This window comes from Zootoca vivipara, chromosome 9, assembly GCF_965207765.1.
Source record: "Zootoca vivipara chromosome 9, rZooViv2.hap1.1, whole genome shotgun sequence".
NCBI lineage: Eukaryota > Metazoa > Chordata > Lepidosauria > Squamata > Lacertidae > Zootoca > Zootoca vivipara.
This window is the reverse complement of record NC_142592.1, coordinates 69,190,464-69,209,412: the sequence shown is the minus strand read 5'-3', so window position 1 is coordinate 69,209,412 and position 18,949 is coordinate 69,190,464. Positions and strand designations below refer to the sequence as shown.

The 18,949-nt window shown below is 49.0% G+C and overlaps 3 protein-coding genes across 3 annotated transcripts in view; 1 reads left to right on the top strand and 2 right to left on the bottom strand.

The window, feature by feature from the left end:
- Positions 1–18,949, top strand: part of LOC132592710 (uncharacterized) — a 67,690-nt gene that overhangs the window by 19,138 nt on the left and 29,603 nt on the right. The window contains 3 exon segments of the mRNA XM_088676553.1: positions 7,791–9,885; positions 9,887–9,961; positions 9,963–17,936. Of these exon segments, the coding sequence (XP_088532679.1) occupies positions 7,791–9,885; positions 9,887–9,961; positions 9,963–10,089 (2,297 nt within the window). The 3' untranslated portion in view covers positions 10,090–17,936.
- LOC148684693 (uncharacterized) lies at positions 10,100–11,831 on the bottom strand. Its single transcript, XM_088652551.1, has 3 exons — positions 11,636–11,831; positions 10,790–11,316; positions 10,100–10,111 (listed from the first exon to the last, which is right to left on the bottom strand). Exons 1-3 carry the CDS (start codon positions 11,829–11,831, stop codon positions 10,100–10,102), a joined length of 735 nt encoding a protein of 244 aa, XP_088508677.1.
- On the bottom strand, positions 11,831–13,766 carry LOC148684692 (uncharacterized). Its single transcript, XM_088652550.1, has 2 exons — positions 13,727–13,766; positions 11,831–12,901 (listed from the first exon to the last, which is right to left on the bottom strand). Exons 1-2 carry the CDS (start codon positions 13,764–13,766, stop codon positions 12,018–12,020), a joined length of 924 nt encoding a protein of 307 aa, XP_088508676.1. The 3' UTR covers positions 11,831–12,017.

Genomic DNA, 18,949 nt, shown 5'->3' with positions numbered 1-18,949 from the left:
AGCCTTTGACTGTGTCGACCACAGCAAACTATGGCAAGTTCTTAAAGAAATGGGAGTGCCTGATCACCTCATCTGTCTCCTGAGAAATCTCTATGTGGGACAAGAAGCTACAGTTAGAACTGGATATGGAACAACTGATTGGTTCAAAATTGGGAAAGGAGTACGACAAGGTTGTATATTGTCTCCCTGCTTATTTAACTTATATGCAGAATTCATCATGCGAAAGGCTGGACTAGATGAATCCCAAGCAGGAATTAAGATTGCCGGAAGAAATATCAACAACCTCAGATATGCAGATGACACAACCTTGATGGCAGAAAGTGAGGAGGAATTAAAGAACCTTTTAATGAGGGTGAAAGAGGAGAGCGCAAAATATGGTCTGAAGCTCAACATCAAAAAAACCAAGATCATGGCCACTGGTCCCATCACCTCCTGGCAAATAGAAGGGGAAGAAATGGAGGCAGTGAGAGATTTTACTTTCTTGGGCTCCTTGATCACTGCAGATGGTGACAGCAGTCACGAAATTAAAAGACGCCTGCTTCTTGGGAGAAAAGCAATGACAAACCTAGACAGCATCTTAAAAAGCAGAGACATCACCTTGCCGACAAAGGTCCGTATAGTTAAAGCTATGGTTTTCCCAGTAGTGATGTATGGAAGTGAGAGCTGGACCATAAAGAAGGCTGATCGCCGAAGAATTGATGCTTTTGAATTATGGTGCTGGAGGAGACTCTTGAGAGTCCCATGGACTGCTAGAAGATCAAACCTATCAATTCTTAAGGAAATCAGCCCTGAGTGCTCCCTGGAAGGACAGATCGTGAAGCTGAGGCTCCAATACTTTGGCCACCTCATGAGAAGAGAAGAATCCTTGGAAAAGACCCTGATGTTGGGAAAGATTGAGGGCACTAGGAGAAGGGGACGACAGAGGACAAGATGGTTGGACAGTGTTCTCGAAGCTACGAACATGAGTTTGACCAAACTACGGGAGGCAGTGCAAGACAGGAGTGCCTGGCGTGCTATGGTCCATGGGGTCACGAAGAGTCGGACACGACTAAACGACTAAACAACAACAAATTCCGCTCTGGTCAGACCTCACCTGGAGTACTGTGTCCAGTTCTGGGCACCACAGTTCAAGAAGGATACTGACAAGCTGGAACGTGTCCAGAGGAGGGCAACCAAAATGGTCAAAGGCCTGGAAACGATGCCTCATGAGGAACGGCTTAGGGAGCTGGGTATGTTTAGCCTGGAGAAGAGAAGGTTAAGGGGTGATATGATAGCCATGTTCAAATTTATGAAAGGATGTCATATGGAGGAGGGAGAAAGGTTGTTTTCTGCTGCTCCAGAGAAGCGGACACGGAGCAATGGATTCAAACTACAAGAAAGAAGATTCCACCTAAACATTAGGAAGAACTTCCTGACAGAGCTGTTCGGCAGTGGGATTTGCTACCAAGGTTTGTGGTGGAGTCTCCTTTTTGGAGGTCTTTAAGCGGAGGCTTGACAGCCACCTGCTAGGAATGCTTTGATGGTGTTTCCTGCTTGGCAGGGGGTTGGACTGGATGGCCCTTGTGGTCTCTTCCAACTCTATGATTCTATGATCAAACCTAAATCCGGCCCCGGTAGCAGAAGATTCTTCCTGAGCCTCCCCTCCCTGAAACGGGTGTGACATCATGGATGCAGAGCAGATCCAAGGAGCAGATCTCTACGCCTGAATGAAACTGATCTGCGATGATGGATTCCGGAGTCAAGAAATCCAAAAGGGAGTGAGCAGGAATCGTCAGGCATCCCGGTTGAGAGACTTGTAATGTTGCCAAAACATGAACTCTGAGTGTGATCTGATTTCCATGCACAACTCATTTGGTGACGTAACCGGGGGTGTTTTTGGGGTGTTCTCTCTGTGACGGGGAGGGGGCTACTATCTGAGGGTGTACAAATTGCAACGCGCTTTAGTTCTGGGCTGCTTCACTCCTTGCATGGGGGGCGGGGGCTCTGCGCGCAAACAGATCAACAGCTGCATCGCTTTCTTACTGGCCTCATTGTGTTACCTCTGAAGGGAGACACAAGGGATGAATTTACCTGGGTGTCTCGTGCGTGTGCGCGTCGTGTGTGTGTGTGTGTGTGTGTGTGTGTGTGTGCAAAAGCCAAAGCCCCATTTTCCCCGTAACACAGGAGTCGCAGAGACAGAGTCCAAGCTTCTGCACCAATACCTAAAACATGGACGGATCTAATATCGTGGCGTGGGGTGGGGGAGGGGAGGATTTTGCTTTTTGCAACGTACTGTAAACATTGTGGGGGGGATTGGGGAACCCAATTTGCAGCTCCCTCCCCCACTCTAAACCGTCCTCCCCCCCCCTAAATTTCTCTCCTCCCCTCCCGGCATATCCTTCCCTCACCCCGCCCCCACAACCCCAAATCCCCTCCCCAACATGTTGCTCCTCCTCCTCGCCATCCGGCTTCTGTTCCGGGAATGGGGCGGGGAGAGCCCCCTCCCAAACTGCCTGCTTCTCCCGGAAGTGGAGCTTCTACGCCGGATTGCTGCTCTGCGCCGTAGCTCTAGGGGCGCGCGCTTTCCGAAAGGGGAGGAGGGGCGGCAGGGAAACCCCCCCCCCCGTGGGGAAGAGAATCGGGAACGAGGACAAAGAGGTAAAGGGGCCGCGGGGGGGGGGGGGAGGCAGAAAAGGACCCAGAGACCCCCGCCAGCCCCCCCTTGCCCCGTTTCCCCCATGCAGGCATGTCTGGGATGGTGTGGGTTCCGCGCGGAGAAAGGCGGGCCATGAAAGGGTTAACGGGCGCGGGGGACGCCTGGATAGAGACCCCCCCCCTCGTCCCTTCTCTACTCGTCTTGGGGGGGGCTCCGGATGGAGAGACAAGGGGCGCGGAGGGGAGACACAGGGAAAGAGGGAGGGGGTCGAGGAAGTGGGGCGGGGAGCATCCCTGGGGCAGGGAAGGGCAGCATTGGCGGGGGGGGGGGGAAGAGGAGAGAGAGATCGGAAGACCAGTTTTTATAGAATCATAGAGTTGGAAGAGACCACAAGGGCCATCCAGTCCAACCCCCTGCCAAGCAGGAAACACCATCAAAGCATTCTTGACATATGCCTGTCAAGCCTCTGCTTAAAGACCTCCAAAGAAGGAGACTCCACCACACTCCTTGGCAGCAAATTCCACTGCCGAACAGCTCTTACTGTCAGGAAGTTCTTCCTAATGTTTAGGTGGAATTTTCTTTCTTGTAGTTTGAATCCGTTGCTCCGTGTCCGCTTCTCTGGAGCAGCAGAAAACAACCTTTCTCCCTCCTTTATATGACATCCTTTTATATATTTGAACATGGTTATCATATCACCCCTTAACCTTCTCTTCTCCAGGCTAAGGGAGAGGTCTCCATCGTGGAGCCCGCGGGGAAGCTCCGGAACGACCGTCTAGGCTTCTCCCTCCCACCCAGGAATCCGCCACCCCGTCAAGGTAACCAGAAGAGAGGGATCCCTGGAAAGGGGGGGTCCAGCCCCCCCACCCCTTCCTTCCTGCATGCTCCATCCTCTTCCCACCCCAGAAGCCCGTTCCCTTCCCTGCCCAGACTCATTGGTTCTTCCAAGTCCAACTGTTATGTATTAAGTTAACTGCAGTACTCTTTCTGGGCAAGGTGGCTGCAGTTCTCCTTCAGGTCCACAACATGCAAATGAAGAATTGAGAGTGCTGTTCACGGATTGGGTAGCGGTAGCTAGGGGAAGTTTTGTTACTGTTGCAAGTTACAGAATACTATATAAGCCAGTTGGCTAAACTACTGTTCAGTCTGGACTCAGAGCTAGAATAAAGAGCTGGTTGTTTTGAGAGCTGTGTCTTCAGCCTTCTAATAATAATAATAATAATAAATTATTTATGCCCCGCCCATCTGGCTGGTTTTTCCCAGCCACCCTGGGCGGCTTCGAACAGAAATATTAAAATACACTAATTTCTTAAAGATTAAAAGCTTCCCTAAACAGGGCTGCCTTCAGATATCCTCTAAAAGTCTTGTAGTTTCTTTTCTTTTTGACATCTGGCGGGACGGCGTTCCACAGGGTGGGTGCCACTACCGAGAAGGCCCTCTGCCTGGTTCCCTGTAACTTGGCTTCTCGCAACGAGGGAACTGCCAGAAGGCCCTCAGTGCTGGACCTCAGTGTCCAGGCAGAGCGATGGAGGTGGAGACGCTCCTTCAGGTATACTGGACCAAGGCCATTTAGGGCTTTAAAGGTCAGCACCAACACTTTGAATTGTGCTCAGAAACGTACTGGGAGCCAATGCAGGTCTTTCAAGACCAGTGTTATGTGGTCCTGGCGGCCGCTCCCAGTCACCAGTCTAGCTGCCGTATTCTGGATTAGTGCAGTTTCAAGGTCACCTTCAAAGGTAGCCCCAGATAGAGCGCATTGCAGTAGTCCAAGCAAGATAACTAGAGCATGCACCACTCTGGCGAGACAGTCTGCGGGCAGGTAGGGTCTCAGCCTGCCTACCAGATGGAGCTGATAGACAGCTGCCCTGGACACGGAATTGACCTGCGCCTCCATGGACAGCTGTGAGTCCAGAATGAATCCCAGGCTGCGCACCTGGTCCTTCAGGGGCACAGTTACCCCATTCAGGACCAGGGAGTCCTCCACACCTGCCCGCCTCCTGTCCCCCACAAATAGTACTTCTGTCTTGTCAGGATTTGTCCTCGATCTGATAGCCACCACCCACCCTCCAACCACCTGCAGACAGTCAAACAGGGCATTCACCGCCTTCACTGGTTCCAATTTAAAAAGAGAGGTAGAGCTGGGTATCATCCACATACTGGTGAACGCCCAGCTCAAATGCCCTGATGATCTCTCCCAGTGGCTTCATATAGATGTAAAAAAGCCTGAGGGGGGAGGAAGATAATGGTGGCAGGAGCTTTCCTGGTCCTGCACCCCCAAAAGCTCCAGGCATAACAGGGTGGATTTGATTTAAATCAAACTGATTTAAATCACGATTTAAATCACTAGCCAGTAAGGCTTGATTTAAATCATAGTTTTCTACATAAAGACTAATTCTTGCTGGTATAACTTTAATATGCAAGTAGATGAAGATTTTTAGAATAACAACTTTTCATATGAGTTTTTTTATCCCGAGTTTAATAGGTTAATCATTCATATTTGGACAACTTTTCTGCTGTACTTACCGTGTTTCTCCAAAAATAAGACACCGTCATATATTTATTTTTCCTCAAAAACAAAACAAAACAAAACAAAACACGGTGGCTTATTTTCAGGGGAAATTATTAAGTATGGTACAGTTTAACCTACAAGGTTAAACTGCCTATCAATATGGCTTATTTTTGGGGTATGGCTTATTTTCGGAGAAACACGGTAGGAAGGAGAAAAATAATCATTACCTTAATAATAACAATTTAAATAGATTTATTCCACTGAAACAAGAACATCACAGCATATGTTATTTGCTTAAACAAACATCCATGTTTGTTAACTAATTTGGCTAAACAAAAACAAAAAATATATTTTTAAAGAAACTTTAGACTGTCAGCCCAGCCTACACATGGAAAACGTAAATGCTGTCCACTCCAAACAACCAGAAAAATATTGTTTCTATTCTATTCACTGAACTTCTTGCTAACATTTTTGCTGTGAAGAAGAGGCATGTGATTTCTGCTGAGTCAAATTCAGTTTTGAGAACTGCAAAAGTAAACCAAGCTGTGATTAATGGAATTTATTTACCAAAAAAATTAAACATATACAACCTTATTCTACATAATTAAAAAACTAATCTTTATTTCATGATGGAATAACCTTTGGATGGTAATATATTTTCCTCAAAAAGCATTTTATTTTAAAAAATCCGATTTAAATAAAAAAAAATTCATTTTTTTATTTTTTTTAAAAAATCATTGATTTTTATCCACCCTGAGGCATAATACTTTCATGAGCTTTGAAGGGGGCACTTGATACTTCTTCAAAGGACAAATATTCTGCATACCTTTTCAGTGACATGTGATATAAAAAGGAGTTATGTTTTATATATTCCACATAGGAGAGACTTGGATAAACAGGTCTGAGTTCATCGCTCCACCTGAAACTGCTGTGTTAGCAGCAATGGAAGCCTGGGCAGTGTGGTTGGGGGTCCTGGGCTGCCTAGAGAACAAGACCCCCTTCTCAGCCTGGTTGATATGGTCCCAAGGAAAACAGAGCAGTACGTTTGGCACCAGCTTGGCTGCAGGAGTTGCTGGACGGAGGTGTGCAGGACACCATCCAAAGGTCTTAGAGAGGTTCTCCTCCAGAGCCTTTTCTTCTCCTGAGGAGAACCCACGAGGCAGCAAAGGTTTAGAATCAGGGTTTTCCTTCTGGGTGGGCACCCTTCCCCGGTTGACGAGCCCCATCTTCCCTTCACTTTCCTCTGCAACATGGGCAGAATCTGCCTTCTTGACTGAGGGATTCACTATTGTTCTCATCCTCTCCATCCACCAGGGCCTGCCTTCACCTGCAGCAGAATTCCCCAACCCACCAAGGATTTGAGACCCATCAGCTATCCTCCCCTGGTTTAGCCGGCCGGTTGAAGCCGTTGCTTGGATCACAGCCCCTGTTGCATGCTGGCAGCTTATGGAAGCCACAGGTGAGCGCTGAGTGCAGGGGGGGGACCCCCCAAAACATGTCGGCCACCAAAGGGAGTTCTGCTCCCCTAACACCCCAAGACATCCTATAATTATGATATTTAAGATGGATCAGGAATAAATTCATGTCCCCAGAAATAACACAACTTCTGGCCATTAATGAATCAATACTACATATTCAAGGTTGAAGTTTCCCTTAAGTACAGTTATCCATTTGCCTTTAATATCAAGCTTTTACAGTGCCAGATTAGGATAGTCCTGCGTCAGAAGAGGGGCACGAGGTCAGAAGAGGGGCACGAGGTCAGCACTTCATCATTATAAAGAACAATGGGAGTGGGTGTTTCCATCTGGGATTCCCATGTGCCAGCTGCTTTCCTTCCGCTTCTCCTGGCCTTTCCATGCAATGTGAGGCATGTAGACCACAGTCCCTGGAAAAGACGTAGACCTGGGTCTCACAGAATGGTCCACATGGACCTCCTGAGGCCAATGGGACTGTGCAGGGGATTCATGAAGATCTAGAGGTGGAAACGGGGTGGATGGAGGATTATGATGCAGAGGATGGGAAATGTTCAAAGGAATGATGAAGTGGAGAAAGAGAGGACCTGTTGATGGACAGAGAGCAGCTGCCTTTCCTGTGAGGAAAGAATAGATTTGAAAAGGCTGTATTCCAAGATCATGCTGCTTTATTAACGATGATTGAGGACTATGAAAGGTTGCTGATGCATTAGTATCATTTGATGACATTCCATCTTCATTTACTACAATCTGGGAACATGGGTGGAGAATGTAGGAGACATCGCAATAAGAGAGGGTGCTAATGGCGCTTGATGCGTTCTTTTTTTCTTTGTTCTCTTCCTTGAAACCCAAACAGGACTTCTTCTCAGCCCATTCTGAGGAAAGTGATGGAGAAGAGAAGTCAGAATTTCGGGAGAGGGAGCAACTTTCATTTCACTAGAAAAAACCATTATAATGTGTGAAATGTGGAATATGCCTCACTGAATGAGCACACATAGCTCACATCAACTATCTCAAAGAGCGAAGAAACCATTTAAAGGTATGGAAAGTGGAAAGAGTTTAACTGATAGTGGAACACTTAGAACACATCAGAGGACTCACATGGGCAAGAAAAGATTCCAATGCAAGGAGTCTGGAAAGAGGGGAAACATCAATATACATCAGCGGACTCACACAGGTGAAAAACTATATTAATGTATGGAGTGTGGAAAGAGCTTTAGTAATAGTGGAAGCCTTAGACAACATAAACAGACTCACACAGGAGAGAAAGCATATGAGTGTATGGAGTGCGGAAAGCACTTTAGTGATAATGGAAACCTTAGAAGACACCAACGGGTTCACACAGGGGAGAAACCATTTAAATGTATCAGGTGCGGAAAGTGCTTTAGTGAGAATGGAAAGCTTAGAAGACACCAATGGGTTCACACAGGGGAGAGGCCTTTTAAATGCATGGAGTGCGAAAAAAGCTACAGTCAGAGTGGAAACCTTAAATTACACCAGCGAACTCACACAGGAGAGAAACCATGTAAATGTATGGAGTGTGGAAAGAGCTTTAGTAATAGTGGAAGCCTTAGACAACATCAACGGACTCACACAGGAGAGAAACCATATGAATGTATGGAGTGCGGACAGCACTATAGTTATAGTGGAAACCTTAGAAGACACCAACGGGTTCACACAGGAGAGAAACCTTTTAAATGTATCAAGTGCGGAAAGTGCTTTAGTGAGAATGGAACGCTTAGAAGACACCAATGGGTTCACACAGGGGAGAAACCATTTAAATGCATGGAGTGTGGAAAGAGCTTCAGTTTAAATGCAAACCTTAGAAGCCATCAACGGACTCACACGGGTGAAAAACCATATGAATGCATGGAGTGTGGAAAAAGCTTCCGTTTCAATGCAAGACTTAAAACACATCAATGGACTCACACAGGAGAGAAACCATTTAAGTGCATGGAGTGTGGAAAGAGCTTCTGTCAGAGTGGACAACTCAATATACACCTACAGATTCACACAGGGGAGAAACCATTTAAATGCATGGAGTGTGGAAGGAGCTTCAGTTTAAATGCAAACCTTAGAAGCCACCAACAGACTCACACGGGTGAAAAACCATATAAATGTATGGAGTGTGGAAAGAACTTCAGTAAGAGGGGACAACTCAATATACATCAACAGACTCACACAGGGGAGAAACCATTTAAATGCATGGAGTGTGGAAAGAGCTTCAGTTTCAATGCGTCCCTTAGAAGACACCAACGGACTCACACAGGAGAGAAACCATATAAATGTATGGAGTGTGGAAAGAGTTTTAGTGATAATGGAAACCTTAAAAAACATCAACGGATTCACACAGGAGAGAAACCATATAAATGTATGGAGTTTGGAAAGAGTTTCAGTCACAGTGGACAACTCAATATACATCTACAGATTCACACAGGGGAGAAACCATTTAAATGCATGGAGTGTGAAAAGAGCTTCAATTTAAATGCGTCCCTTAGAAGACACCAACGGACTCACACAGGGGAGAAACCATATAAATGTATGGAGTGTGGAAAGAGTTTCAGTCACAGTGGACAACTCAATATACATCTACAGATTCACACAGGGGAGAAACCATTTAAATGCATGGAGTGTGGAAAGAGCTTCAATTTAAATGCGTCCCTTAGAAGACACCAACGGACTCACACAGGGGAGAAACCATATAAATGTATGGAGTGTGGAAAGAGTTTCAGTCACAGTAGACAACTCAATATACACCAACAGATTCACACAGGGGAGAAACCATTTAAATGCATGGAGTGTGGAAAGAGCTTCAGTTTAAATGCTACACTTAGAAGCCATCAACGGACTCACACGGGTGAAAAACCCTATAAATGTATGGAGTGTGGAAAGAGTTTTAGTGATAATGGAAACCTTAGAAAACATCAACGGACTCACACAGGAGAGAAACCCTATAAATGTATGGAGTGTGGAAAGAGTTTCAGTTACAGTGGACACCTCAATACACATCAACGGACTCACACAGGAGAGAAACCATATAAATGCATGGAGTGTGGAAAGAACTTCAGTATGAGTAGACAACTCAATATACATCTACAGATTCACACAGGGGAGAAACCATTTAAATGCATGGAGTGTGGAAAGAGTTTTAGTGATAATGGAAACCTTAAAAAACATCAACGGACTCACACAGGAGAGAAACCTTATAAATGTATGGAGTGTGGAAAGAGTTTCAGTCACAGTGGACAACTCAATATACATCTACAGACTCACAGGAGAGAAACCATATAAATGTATGGAGTGTGGGAAGAGTTTTAGTCACATTGGAAATCTTAGAAGACATCAGCAGACACACAGGGAAGAAACCATATAAATGTATGGCATGTGGAAGGAACTTCAGTCAGAGGGGAGCGCTTGATTTAAGTCAAGAAACTTACACAAGAGACAAACCATATAAATATCAGGAAAGTAGATAGAGGGTCAGTCCTAGTGGAAGTCCTGTATCAACAGACTCATGAGCAGGAAGAACTTTAATAGTTTAACCGTACAAACCCATCAACAACTCAAGAGGAGAAGCAGTTTAAATGGAAAGATTTGCAGAAAGTGCTTTTGTTATAATGGAGTGTTTAAGAAACATCTTGGGACTCTCACAGGGGAGAACCCATTTAGATGTATGGGACGTGTTCCTCTCAGAGTCCATTCTTTTCTTCACAGCAATGAACTCAGCAGGAAATCAGTCTTAAAAGCATGATGTGTATGTGAAGTTATAATAATAATAATAATAATAATAATAATAATAATAATAATAATAATAATAATAATTTATTTATACCCCGCCCATCTGGCTGGGTTTCCCCAGCCACTCTGGGCGGCTTCCAACAGAAAATTAAAACACAATAATCTATTAAACATTAAAAGCCTCCCTGAACAGGGCTGTCTTCTAAAAGTCTGGTAGTTGTTTTCCTCTTTGACATCTGTTGGGAGGGCGTTCCACAGGGCAGGTGCCACCACCGAGAAGGCCCTCTGCCTAGTTCCCTGCAACTTGGCATCTCGCAACGGGGGAACCGCCAGAAGGCCCTCGGTGCTGGACCTCGGTGTCCGGGCAGAATGATGGAGGTGGAGACGCTCCTTCAGGTATACTGGACCAAGGCCATTTAGGGCTTTAAAGGTAAGCACCAACACTTTGAATTGTGCTCGGAAACGTACTGGGAGCCAATGTAGATCTTTCAAGACCGGTGTTATGTGGTCTCGGCGGCCGCTCCCAGTAACCAGTCTAGCTGCCGCATTCTGGATTAGTTGTAGTTTCCGAATCACCTTCAAGGGTAGCCCCACGTAGAGCGCATTGCAGTAGTCCAAGCGGGAGATAACTAGAGCATTCACCACTCTTGCTAGACAGTCTACAGGCAGGTAGGGACTCAGCCTGCGTACCAGATGGAGCTGATAGACAGCTGCCCTGGACACAGAATTGACCTGCGCCTCCATGGACAGCTGTGAGTCCAAAATGACTCCCAGGCTGCGCACCTGGTCTTTCAGGGGCACAGTTACCCCGTTCAGAACCAGGGAATCCTCCACACCCACCCGCCTCCTGTCCCCCACGAACAGAACTTCTGTCTTGTCAGGATTCAACCTCAATCTGTTAGCCACCATCCATCCTCCAACCGCCTCCAGGCACTCACACAGGACCTTCACTGCCTTCACTGGTTCTGATTTGAAAGAGAGGTAGAGCTGGGTATCATCCGCATACTGATGAACACCCAGTCCAAACCCCCTCATGATCTCTCCCAGCGGCTGCATATAGATGTTAAAAAGCTTGGGGGAGAGGACAGAGCCCTGAGGAACCCCACAAGTGCTGAGCACTCATCCCCCCCACCACTTTCTGAACATGGCCCAGGAGGAAGGAGCGGAACCACTGTATAACAGTGCCCCCAGCTCCCAACCCGTCTTGACGGTCCAGAAGGATGTTATGGTTGATGGTGTCAAAAGCCGCTGAGAGATCCAGCAGGACTAGGAAACAGCTCTCACCTTTGTCTCTAGCCCACCGGAGATCATCAACCAGTGCGACCAAGGCTGTTTCAGTCCCATGATGAGGCCTGAATCCTGACTGGAAGGGATCCAAATGGTCCGCTTCTTCCAGGCGTGCCTGGAGTTGTTCAGCAACCACTCGCTCAATCACCTTGCCCAAGAATGGAAGATTTGAGACTGGGCGATAGTTGGCCATATTAGCCGCATCTAACGATGGTTTTTTAATAAGCGGTTTAATGACCGCCTCTTTCAGCGGGGCTGGGAAGGTTCCCTCATAGAGGGAAGCATTTACCACCATGCGGAGCCCATCGCCCAGCCCTTCCCGGCTAGCTTTTATTAGCCAGGATGGGCAAGGGTCAAGGAGACAGGTGGTTGGTTTCACTCATCCAAACAGCCTGTCCACATCCTTGGAGGTAACAGATTGAAATTGATCCCATGAAACATGACTAGACAGGACTCTAGCACTCTCCCGCCCCGGCCCTGCTCCCATGGTGGAGTCTACCTCCCTCCGAATCTGAGCGATTTTATCTGCAAAAAACTTTGCAAAAGCATTGCAGGAGATATTGGGGTCCCTATCAGGCCCCGATGAAGAAGGTGGTTCAGATAGATTGCGAACCATCTGGAAGAGTCTCCGGCTGCTGTTTTCTGCAGATGCGATAGAAACGGTGAAGAAGGTCCTCTTCGCCGTCGCTATTGCCACTTGGTAGGCTCGAAGTTGAGCTCTAGCCCGTGTTCGGTCGGATTCAGAATGAGTTTTCCGCCACCGGCGCTCTAGCCGTCTCAGCGACTGTTTCATCGCCCTCAGCTCCGGGGAAAACCACGGGGCTGTCCGGGCTCCATGCAATCGGAGAGGGCGCTTCGGAGCCAAACAGTCAATGGCCCTGGTTAACTCTACATTCCAGCGGGCCACCAGGGAGTCGGCTGAGAGGCCATCAACATGGGATAAAACATCCCCTACCACTCTCTGGAAACCATTTGGATCCATTAAGTGGTGGGGGAAGACCATCCAAATAGGTCCCACCTCCCTGCAGAGGGGAAGGGTCGCGGAGAAGTCCAGTTGCACCAGGTAGTGATCTGACCATGGCACTTCATTGGTTTCGCTTTTACTTAGTGTCAGATCACCAACATCCATAGAGGTAAACACCAGGTCCATGGCATGTCCACGGCTATGGGTTGGGCCAGACTTATTCAGGGACAGCCCCATGGAGGCCATGCTTTCCACGAAGTCCCGAGCGGCCCCTTGCAAGGTCGTGTTTATATGTAAAACTGAACAGTAATGAAAAATTGAAGGCAATGTCTCACAATAGTGAGTATAATTTTAGATGTAAGATACCTTTTGATAGAGAGGGGAAATCTGAATTGCTGGTGGGGAGTGAGGATTAGGGCTGGGCGATATATTAATATCTCATCGAATACCAGTTTCTAGACCACATCGCGATAAGTGAAGCCCCTGCAGATGCCCAGTTGCTGACTTCCCTCCCAGACGACAGGAAGCGAAACACACACCTCCATTGCCCTGTGTCGTTCCAGCCTCTTTCCTCCCTTGCTCCCTTCTGCCGGTTTGTGTGCCTGACTTAGATATACTGTGGGTGTATTTTTTTACTGCTGAAACTGGATTTGCTCTCAGGAGCTAAATTTTGTGCCTCACTGGGGACCCACTGAGAACTGAATGCATTGAACCCTCAGTAAACTATTACTGAAGAAGTCCTGCTGCCTGTGTGTGTTGTTGTTGTTGTTGTTGTTGTTGTTGTTGTTGTTGTTGTTGTTGTTGTTGTTTTGACCTCTGCATGGGAATTGCTCTGCATGTGGCCCCTTCCCCGCTGATACTTAGTTTATGCCCTGGAGTTGCTGTACTCAAGCATGCAAGATGGTGTGTGTGTGTGTGTGTGTGTGTGTGTGTGTGTGTGACTGGTTTTTCCACCAAACTCTGTCCCCCTCCCCCCACCACATGATCTCCAAACACTGCTTCTTCACTAGAACTTATCCCTGCCTCCTACGCATTCTGAAGAAAACTTAAAATTCTGTAATTTAATGGGAGATTCCCCGCCCCTAAGTCTAATTGCAAGAGGGAGAAGGAGGGGCTGCAGGTACCAGGGAAGTCTCCTGGGGGGGGGGGTCCATCTTCACTCATGTACCCCATGGGGCACCCCAGAGCTGCTGCTTATTCTGGGGTTTGGGGATGATAGTACTTTCCCATTGTCCCAGAGGTTTTTATTCTTCCTGCTAGAGGACCACAGTGCATATTGTTGTTGTACTGATTTTATTGCTGCTGCTGCTGCTGCTGCTGCTGCTGCTGCTCTGCTGTCATGGACTGGCAGGGAGAGAGGGGGGGGGAGGCACCAGCTGGGGAACCGACCAGGGAAGAAGGCTTGGATACCGGGTGTTGTATGCCCCCCCCAAAGGTAGGGCCGGTGCTTGGGTTTTTTTGTGCCCTAGGCGAGATCACCTTTTGGCGCCCCCGCCCCCCCCCCCCGGTGGCCAATCAACAGTTCTCTCAGCAGCCCTAAGAGGAGGATAGCTGGCTGCACATACATATTTATCCATTTGTATCAGCAGTGATCTGCATTGGACCAGCACAGGCCACCTGTGTATTGCGGGTACCCACTGATAAAAGTGAGACTGATGCAGAACCCCGTTCTGTCAAAAGTTTGACTGTGGGACCTGTTTCACCCTCCTCTATATGACATCCTTTTATATATTTGAACATGGCTATCATATCACCCCTTAACCTTCTCTTCTCCAGGCTAAACATACCCAGCTCCCTAAGCCGTTCCTCATAAGGCATCGTTTCCAGGCCTTTGACCATTTTGGTTGCCCTCTTCTGGACACGTTCCAGCTTGTCAGTATCCTTCTTGAACTGTGGTGCCCAGAACTGTGGTACTATTACTTCCCTTGATCTAGACGCTATACTCCTATTGATGCAGCCCAGAATTGCATAGGCTTTTTTAGCTGCTGCATCACACTGTTGACTCATGTCAAGTTTGTGGTCTACCAGGACTCCTAGATCCTTTTCACATGTACTGCTCTCAAGCCAGGTGTCACCCATCCTGTACTTGTGCCTTTCATATATATTTTTTTGCCCAAGTGTAGTACTTTACATTTCTCCTTGTTAAAATTCATCTTGTTTGTTTTGGCCCAGTTGTCTAATCTGTTAAGGTTGTTTTGAAGTGTGATTCTGTCCTCTGGGCTATTAGCCACCCCTTCCAATTTGGTATCATCTGCAAACTTGCTCAGGATGCCCTCAAGCCCGTCATCCAAGTCATTGATAAAGATGTTGAATAAGACTGGGCCCAAGACAGAACCCTGTGGCACCCCACTAGTCAGTACTCTCCAGGATGAGGAGGAGCCACTGATGAGCACCCTTTGGGTTCAGTCAGTCAGCCAGTTACAAATCCACTGAATGGTAGCATTGTCTAGCCTGCATTTTACCAGCTTCTTTACAAGAATATCATGGCGCACCTTGTCAAAGGCCTTGCTGAAATCAAGATAGGCTACATCCACAGCGTTCCCTTCATCTACCAGGCTTGTAATTCTGTCAAAAAATGAGATCAGATTAGTCTGACATGACTTATTTTTCAGAAACCCATGCTGACTTTTAGTGATCACAGCGTTCCTTTCTAGGTGCTCACAGACCGCTTGCTTAATGATCATGCTATAAAGAAGCTGAGCCACTTCATCAAGTTAGCTAATGGAATTAAATTCCATTGTGCAGACAAAAAGGCAGTCAATAATGGGGGTTGATCAGGACGCATCTGCTATGAAACTAATGAAGTTGAAGTTTCAGGGCCCCTAACCCGAGAAGGGGCCCAGTCACAAGCAACTTTACCCCACATTGCTTTTAAAAAAAATTGCTTTAAAAAGTGCATTATGCATGTATATGACATTTCTCTAATTTTCATCACAGAATAGTCTGAAGGGACCACAAGGATCATCAAATATTTCACCCCACATGGGACTTGAACCCATGACCCTGGGATTAAGAGTCTCTTGCGCTACCAACCAAGCTATAACTCAAAAACTATAGGGCATTGGAAATGTTCATTCACGCCAGTGGCTTTCCAGTACTGTACAGAAATCTTAAGCAAAATCTAAGATGTAGTAGCTATTTTTAAATAAATAAATGTGATCTTTCTTGGAGCAAACCCACTTAAGAAGATAACAGTGGTTTACAGGTCTCTGGTAGAGAGGGAGGCAGAGGGAGGGAGGGAAGGCAGCAGAAATGAAAGGAGAAATTGGGCACACACTCTTTCTTAGGGGCCAAACCCAAAGCGCCCGCCTCGCCGGCGCACTTACTCCTGAAAGGCCTGCGCTTGGTCCTGCGCCTCCAAGGCCGGTTCCTCAGAAGGCAGCGACAGTTCAAGCGCGGAGGGAGTTCCATGGCCACGAGAGGCTGCAGCTCGAAATGACGCATGCCCAGCAGGAAGCAAGAACACCTCGTTTCCTCTCTGGCCGGTGGGGTGTGTGGCCACCAGCAGCAGCAACGGCAGCGGCTCTGGGGAAGCCCGGCGACGCGGGGCAAGTGGCTCTGCTGGGCGCCCGCCGCCGCCTCCCCCTCCTCCCACACCATGTTTTATGCATGAGGGCATGTGGGCGCTACTGAGGGGAAGGAAGGCACGCGCTTCGCTTTGCGCCTCTGGCTTGTGTGAGCAGCTGCAGCGAAGTAGCCCCTCGAATCGGCGCAGAGGCTCTGAGGCGCGCTGGCGGTGGCCGGCTGGCTGGCTGGAGAGCGCTGAAGCCTTGCCCCCGCTGGGCTCAGGGCGCTCGGCCGGCCGGACAGTGCCATCGCTGATGCGCTGGGCGCGCGCACGCTCGAATTCCCACGCCTCCCCGTCATGCATCGCGGCCCTGCGCCCCCTGCAGGGCATTGCAGGGAAGCGCCTCAGCAGCAAGGGAAACAGGAGGGAAAGCGGCGGGCGGCGAGTGGAGGGCAGGGGGCAGGCTGGCAGCGCCCCCTCCATGACAGAGCTCTAGGTGGTTGCCTAGCTCGCCTTTGTGGACACTCCGGCCCTGCCCAAAGGCTATCAAAACTCCTAGCTCTAGGTCTAGCCAGTGTGGTGTAGTGTGGTGTAGTGCTTAAGAGCGGTAGACTAGACTCGTAATCTGGGGAATCAGGTTCGAGTCTCCACTCCACATGCAGCTGCTGGGTGACCTTGGGCTAGTCACACTTCTCTGAAGTCTCTCAGCCTCACTCACCTCACAGAGTGTTTGTTGTGGGAGAGGAAGGGAAAGGAGAATGTTAGCCGCTTTGAGACTCCTTAGGGTAGTGATGAAGCGGGATATCAAATCCAAAATCCAAACTCTAGGTCTGGCCAATAAAAGGCTGATATGGGAGCGGTTGGGGGCCAGGCTGGTTCTTTCTTTTTCACGTCTCCTCTGGAAAAGTGCTCTTTCTTTTGGGCTTTGATTACTTCTGCCTCCTTCAGTGCCCACGGCACCATCAACGAGGTACAATACTGTCCTTTGAACTTCTGTAGCCACGTAGGGCTCTCTCTCAGGACCGCTACCCAGGAGTCGGCGTATGGAAACTGCTCCCAACATCCAGGGTGTTTTGTCACACTTCGAAAGATCTGGTTGGTTAGGTCCAGGTCCTACGAGCCCGGGGGGAGGGGGGCTGTTTGCAGGGAGTTCTCAGTCATTTGGGGTTCATCCCTCCACCGTATTTGCGTTTGAATTTGCCAAAATTATTCACCATGCCTTGTAATGGAGTCCATTTCTCCTATGAGTGTGCCCCCCCCCATTATGCCTCCTGCTTGAGTTGTCAGCCTTCAGTGCCCACGGCACCATCAGCGAGGTACAATTCTGCCCCCCATTCCTGGTGTTAACAGCACCAAGACCTAAAACATGGATGGAGCATTCTGAGGTCATGGCGTGGAGTGGGGGAAGGAAGGATTTTGCAACGTAACCATTGTGGGGGGGGGGCACTTTGCAGTTGGATTGCTGGGATCAGCCCCTCCCTCGTTCTCCTGATCCCCAAAAGGAAGAGGGGAGGGAAAAAACCTTCCTCTCCCCCCACTAAATTCCTCCCCACTCCTCCCGGCACATCCTTCCCTCCCTCCGCCCCCTCAACCCCAAATCCCCTCCCCAATATGTTGCTCCTCCTCCTCGCCATCTGGCTTCTGTTCCGGGAATGGGGGGGAGAGCCCCCTCGCAAACTGCCTGCTTCTCCGGAAGTGGAGCTTCTACACCGGATTGCTCCTCTGCGCCGTAGCTCTAGGGGTGCGCGCTTTCGGAAAGGGGAGGAGGGGCGGCAGGGGAAACGCCCCCCCCCGTGGGAAAGAGAATCGGGAGCGAGGACGAAGAGGTAAAGGGGCGGGGGGGGGGGAGAAAAAGAAACAGAGACCCCCGGCAGCTCCCCAGAGCGCCTTTCGTGGGTCCCGTCGGCATGGTGTCGATCCCTGCACGGGTGCTGCGAAGGCGGCTTTCCTTGGTCCCTTAGGCGCCTTGGCAGGGGGGGGACATGGGGCGCCCACCCAGGGGGTCCCCACGAGGACCCCCCTTGCCCCGTTTTCCCCACGCAGGGATCCCTGAGGTCTCCGCATGGAGAAAGGCGGGTCATGAAAGGGTTTACGGGCGCGAACTACGCCTGGATGGAGACCCCCCTCGTCCCTTCTCTACTCGTCTTGGGGGGGGGGGCTCCGGATGGAGAGACAAGGGGTGCGGAGGGGAGACACAGGGAAAGAGAGGGGAGGTCGAGGAAGTGGGGGGGAGCATCCCTGGGGCAGGGAAGGAAAACATTTGGCGGGGGGGGGGAGAGAGATAGGAAGGCCAGATTTTAGGGAGACGTCTCCATCGTGGAGACCGAGGGGAAGCTCCGGGACGACCGTCTTGGCTTCTCCCTCCCACCCAGGAATCCGCCTCCCCGTCAAGGTAACCAGAAGAGAGGGATCCCTGGAAAGAGGGGGGGGGTCCAGTCCCCCCACCCCTTCCTTCATGCATGCTCCATCCTCTTCCCACCCCAGAAGCCCCTTCCCTACCCAGACTCATAGGTTCTTCCAAGTCCAACTGTTATGTATTAAGTTAACTACAGTACTCGTTCTGGGCAACGTGGCTGCAGTTCTCACTCAGGTCCACATCATGCAAATGAAGGATTGAGAGTGCTGTTCACGGATACAATCCATCAGCATCCCATGACAGCGACTGCATGAATCTTCCCAGGCAAAGGACCCATTTTCATGATTGACAGCGCCTGTGGCTGGAGGCTATATACAAAGGGTTTGCCTTTGTTCGTCATTGGTCCCCCTGGAGAGGAGAGGAAATCCCGAGAGGAAGCGGCTCTTTGTTTCCGCAATCCCACCCTGGAAACAGCCAGAAACC